Source organism: Lolium perenne, chromosome 2, assembly GCF_019359855.2.
Source record: "Lolium perenne isolate Kyuss_39 chromosome 2, Kyuss_2.0, whole genome shotgun sequence".
In the NCBI taxonomy this organism is placed as follows: Eukaryota; Viridiplantae; Streptophyta; class Magnoliopsida; order Poales; family Poaceae; genus Lolium; species Lolium perenne.
This window is the reverse complement of record NC_067245.2, coordinates 322,594,917-322,600,143: the sequence shown is the minus strand read 5'-3', so window position 1 is coordinate 322,600,143 and position 5,227 is coordinate 322,594,917. Positions and strand designations below refer to the sequence as shown.

General features: G+C 43.9%; 1 protein-coding gene across 1 annotated transcript; it reads left to right on the top strand.

Moving 5' to 3' along the window:
• The first annotated feature begins 3,033 nt into the window (after positions 1-3,033).
• Positions 3,034-4,466, top strand: LOC127329686 (GDSL esterase/lipase At5g03600-like). The gene is made up of 4 exons (XM_051356158.1): positions 3,034-3,076; positions 3,162-3,404; positions 3,578-4,129; positions 4,228-4,466. Exons 1-4 carry the CDS (start codon positions 3,034-3,036, stop codon positions 4,464-4,466), a joined length of 1,077 nt encoding a protein of 358 aa, XP_051212118.1.
• Positions 4,467-5,227: the final 761 nt, after the last annotated feature.

Sequence of the window (5,227 nt, the reverse complement as noted above, 5' to 3'; positions counted from 1 at the left end):
AGCATGTCGCTTACCTGATTGAAACCCTCGAGACGAAGGAGTTGGCGATGCGCCGAGATTGGTTTGTTTTTGGGGTGAACGTTGTGTTGTTGTTTATTCCACAAACCCTAGATACATATTTATAGTCCAGCGGACTTTCTAACGTGGGAATATCCCACCGTGCGCAATACAAATTCTAAACCTTTATCTAAGATATGACCTACTATAATTAAAGATACACGGGCAAACTAGCCCAAATTCTCCGTGCAAGGCCGCTTCAGAGATCTTCCACGTGTAGTCCTCTAAGCCCATCTCTCTTATGGCCCACCTCTGGATTCGTCCAAAATCTGGTGATAACAACTCCATAGCAGACTTTACAGTTAAACCTTCCACGTGGTCAAGCAACACTTTTCATCTTTTGGTAGACCCAGAAAATAAAATATAGATCCGTTGCACGATACCAAAAAAAGAAACAGCCTTACCACAAGATTTAGCCATATCACAAAGAGTAAGATTAAGACTGTGGCAAGCACACGGCATATATAAAGCCCTTGGATTTACGTTGATCAACCTATTCTGCACTCCTTTGTTCTTTCCTTTCATATTAGAGCCATTATCATAACCTTGACCCCTAGTATCATTAATAAGAAGACCATATGAATTGATGGATTCAATCAATACATTGAAAAGCCCTTCACCGGATGTGTCATTCACCACCCAGAAACCAAGAAAGTACTCCTCAATTTTTACCTGCGCATCAGACGTATTAACACATCGGACCAACAAACTCATTTGCTCCTGGTGACTCACATCTAAGGTACAATCAAGAATAACCGAGAAATATTTGGCCGTCTTAACTACCTTCAGAATGGTGATTGTAATGCTTGAAGCCATAAGAGAAATCAGCTCATTCTGAATTTTATGACTAAGATAATGATAATGAATCTCTTTGCTTTGAATCCGTCTAATGTGGTCTTGCATTACCATATCAAATTCTGCAATCATTTCTACACAAGCTAAGAAATTACCGTTATGATCATCGTAAAGTTGCTCACTGGATCCTCTGAATGCCAAACTGCGTTTACCAAGTAATTTCACAATAACAACTATTCTTAGTAAAACTTGCCTCAAGCGCTCCTTCTCTTTTGTGATCTCATGCTGCAACTCCTTGTCAACTGTTTCATGTTTGCTCAGTCTACTTCTCAATTCGTTCCAAGAGATCATGCTTGTCATATGATCGACACTAACTTCATGTTCTTTAAGTCTGTCGGTGATATGTTCCCAATCACAAAACCCATCATACGCCAAAGAACTCTTGCAGTTGATAGGATTGAACAACTTACATGAAAAGTAGAACACTTTGTCAATACTTCTTGAATAAACTGCTCTAAGGTATTGTGTCTTCGAGTTGTGGTTAATATGGTTTTACTACATCCATTATGTATTTGCCTTGAAATTCAATATTGTTTTTCTTGTTTTTCATCAATATATATTCTATGGTTTGAACTCCAAGGAAATTGCCAAATATTTTCTAAATACGACAAGCCAAGTTTGAAACACAGTGCAACAATGTGTCTTAACAAACGATTCACCATGTTTCATGATATTTTTCAAAGTTCCATCAAGTTTCAAAAGTTAATTTTCGAATATAGTCAATGTATTCAATATTACTAGTATTATTTCGAAGCTCTCTTCACTAGAAACCCGAATATTCAAATGGTTCATAAACTTAACTTCTAGTTCAAAAGCTGCATAAGTTCTACCCCCATTGCAAAATAAATGACATGTTTGTAGATACTCCATCGATTTTTAGTTACTTCAGGTTTTGGGTTTAGGCAAAGTCAAATTTTGGCAAGTTTGACGAAGGATATAAGAAAAGACATCAACAACGATAATACTAAAGACATATAATATGAATATATAGTTTATGACGACTTTAGTACTATAGATTTTACGTTATAGATGTTGGTTTTTTCCTAACTATTTAGTCAAACGTTACAAAGTTAGATTTTGACTAATTCTAAAACGCGATCTATTTGTAAACTGAGATAATACATCTTATCCAGACAAAAGAGTGTCACTTAATTTGGACCAGATGGAATAGCAATATATGTGGAGGGAGAGAGTGCTGCTCTTCAATTCACATGGATGGGTTCTTGTTCCTTTCTTCTTCCTTTCCCTTCGTTTCCTCGGGTCCAGCTCCTGATCGATGAACGAGCTAGCCATGGAGACCTTGAGATTCTCTTTCCCACTTCTCCTCCAAATGGAGAATCTAGTCCTACTCCTAACCCACGAGCGCACATGGTGCCGTACTTAATTTCATCAACTAAGTTGAGAGAAACGAGCTAGCAGCGGGGACGCAGGAACATGCATTCTCGGAGGGACGAGAGAGAAGCATGGCGGTGAACCCTGTGACGCCGCTCACGTCCCTCTCCTTCTCCACCATGGCTGAGTGACCCATCGCCGTTTCAATTCCATGGCCGCGTCGTACGTACATGATCATGGACAGCATGCAGTCGATCGCCGCCTTCTCCAGCTCTCTTTTCGCTCCGGTTGCGATGCGGCAGAGTCCATCGAGATCTCGATGAGGGAAGCCACGCAAGCCTTGCCGCTTTGGGAGACCCTTCAATAATCAATCTCCACAATTTTGTGGATCGAGTCCTCTCCTCCGAAGGTCATACGTTGGCGTACGAGTTCCGTGCTTCCAGAACCTACCACGACGCAGACAAGGATGGTATCCAGAATCTCGACGAGGCCGCGGACAGTTAGCGATGGAGTCTTGATTTGATTTTGGGATTTAAAATGCAATCGTCTATCTCCATGCATACTACGATAGCCAGATACCGACATACCTACGTCGTATCTCCATCAGTCTCCATGCATATGCTACGATAGCCACATACCGACATACCTAATAGCCACGTCGATCGTATCTCCATGAGTCTCCATGCATACGAGATAGCTACCTCCCTAATATAAATACCGGCGCGCCTCATCTGCAAACATCATCAACGCACGCCCACCAGCAACGCCTCCCTCCCTATGCGAGCCACCATGAAGATCCTCTCGATCTGCATCCTCTTCCTCGTGCTCAATGGTACGTCCATCGCATACATTATTTCTTCTCTCGAATTCGTGGATAGATCTGCTCTTGAATCTTGATACAATCTATGGTGAAACAGTTGCTCGTGTGGAGTCTAGGCCGAACCCTGACGATCGTCCCAAGCTGCGCCACCTCTTCGTCTTCGGCGACTCCTTCGGCGACAACGGCAACACGCGGAAGCCGCCGGTGGATCCCGTCCTGGGCTCGGCCGTTGAATCAGAGGATTCACGGCAGTGGTTCTTCCCCTACGGCTCCTTTACCGACCGGCGCGACAACCCCACCGGCCGCTTCTCCAACTATATGGTCCAATCTGATCTCGTCGGTACGTACGTCTTGCTTTCCAATCGATCGAGCTAGCTCTACACTCAAATCTAACAAGTGCACACGATGTTTAAGCTTTACTTCCCATCCTAACACTCAAATCTAACAAGTGCACATCATATATAAGCTTTACTTCCCAACCTAACAGTTGTTCACATCCTTTGATCCTTGCAGCAAACATCATGGGGCTCGACGTAGCACCTCCGGCGTACATGCTCACGGAGAGGAACACCTGGGACAAGTCTGGCATGACCTTCGCCATCGGCGGCTCCACCGTGTACCACCCTCCTAGTAATAAGAAGAGGGTGTCCACCCTCCGCCACCAGGTCGATAGGTTTGAGTCCCTCATCGCCGACGGAACCATCTCCAGGAAGCATGTCGAGCACTCCGTCGCCCTCATCGCCTTCTCCGGCAACGACTACGTCACCGTCGGCGACGCTGGTGGCATGGACATGGGCATCAACGATTTTATCAGGGAAGTGACGACGGAGATTGTCACTAACGTGCAGCGCCTGCAGGAGATGGGGGTGGCCAAGGTTCTCATCAACAATGTTCCCCCCGTCGGCTGCGCGCCGTCGCAGACCATGCCCAACGGCTTCACCAGGTGCGACCGCGGAGGCAACAATTACGCTACTGTCCACAACAGGAACCTCAAGAGGCTGCTTAAAGAGATGGAAGACGTGCACATTATTGATATCAACAACGCCTTCACCAACATTGTTGACGGTACACTATCTATACATGCATGCAACATTAATACCCGTTACTTGTTAGCTTGAACTTTGCATATAGTGATGATAAACCTCTGATGTGTATATGTGTAGGCGACAACACGGAGGTCTCAAGCTTCTTCGACGAGAGGTTGGCGCCATGCTGCCAGAGTATCGATCCGAATGGGTATTGTGGTCAGCTGGGCCAGTCTGACACGGACTACCGTTACACCCTTTGCGAGAAAGCTGACAAGTATTTCTACTGGGATGACATGAACCCCACCCAGGCCGGATGGGAGACAGTCATGGAGCAGTTGGAAGACCCCATCAAGGAGTTCCTAGGACTCAATTAGATCTTGTTTTAGATAGCCATAACTCAATTAGATCTTGCTGTATAAAGTTTTTTTTTTGCTTTAGAAAGTTTTCGTTAGGTTTTGGGCACTTATTAGTGCCATATCTACTTAGTTTAGCAGTTAAGAGTTAAATATCTCCCGTGTATATGTTGGAATAAAAGTTTTAGGTGAACATCGTGCGACTAGTCATGAGCTTGTCCTCCTTTTAATAGTACTCCCAACAGGTTTTGGTTTCCTCCTCACTATTTACCTTCAATAACGGAAGCACCTATACGACGTTTTCTACCCGATGCATGTACTGACTCGATGGCTAAATCCGTTCTTTTAATTTCTCTTCTTCTGGGACAAGATATCGGTGCATGTGTGATGCATATGTGAGTACACACTACACTTTGTACAAAAATCAGATAGAAAACATCCTATGTATAGCATTAATCTTTTAATAATGATTTTAGAAATTAGAACTTGAACGGAATGTTATCTATGATGAAGCCAGTGAAAAAATAATCAACTGAAGCGTAATACTTTGGTCTGAAGTTCTATAGAACATATTTTGTTTCAGATTTCAGAAGTAGCAGTTAGGAAAATTTTGCAATGAGCGTATGGAACCACGAACTGGCTAGCTAGCGTTGAGGTTGGGATGGATGCATCGCAAGCTCCGCCACGCCTCACCTTTTCAGGGACGAAGTCCCCATCAGGCATCCAAAGCGGATGGGAGATTGTCTTGTAGCTATTGGAAGACCCCATCAAGGAGTTCCTAG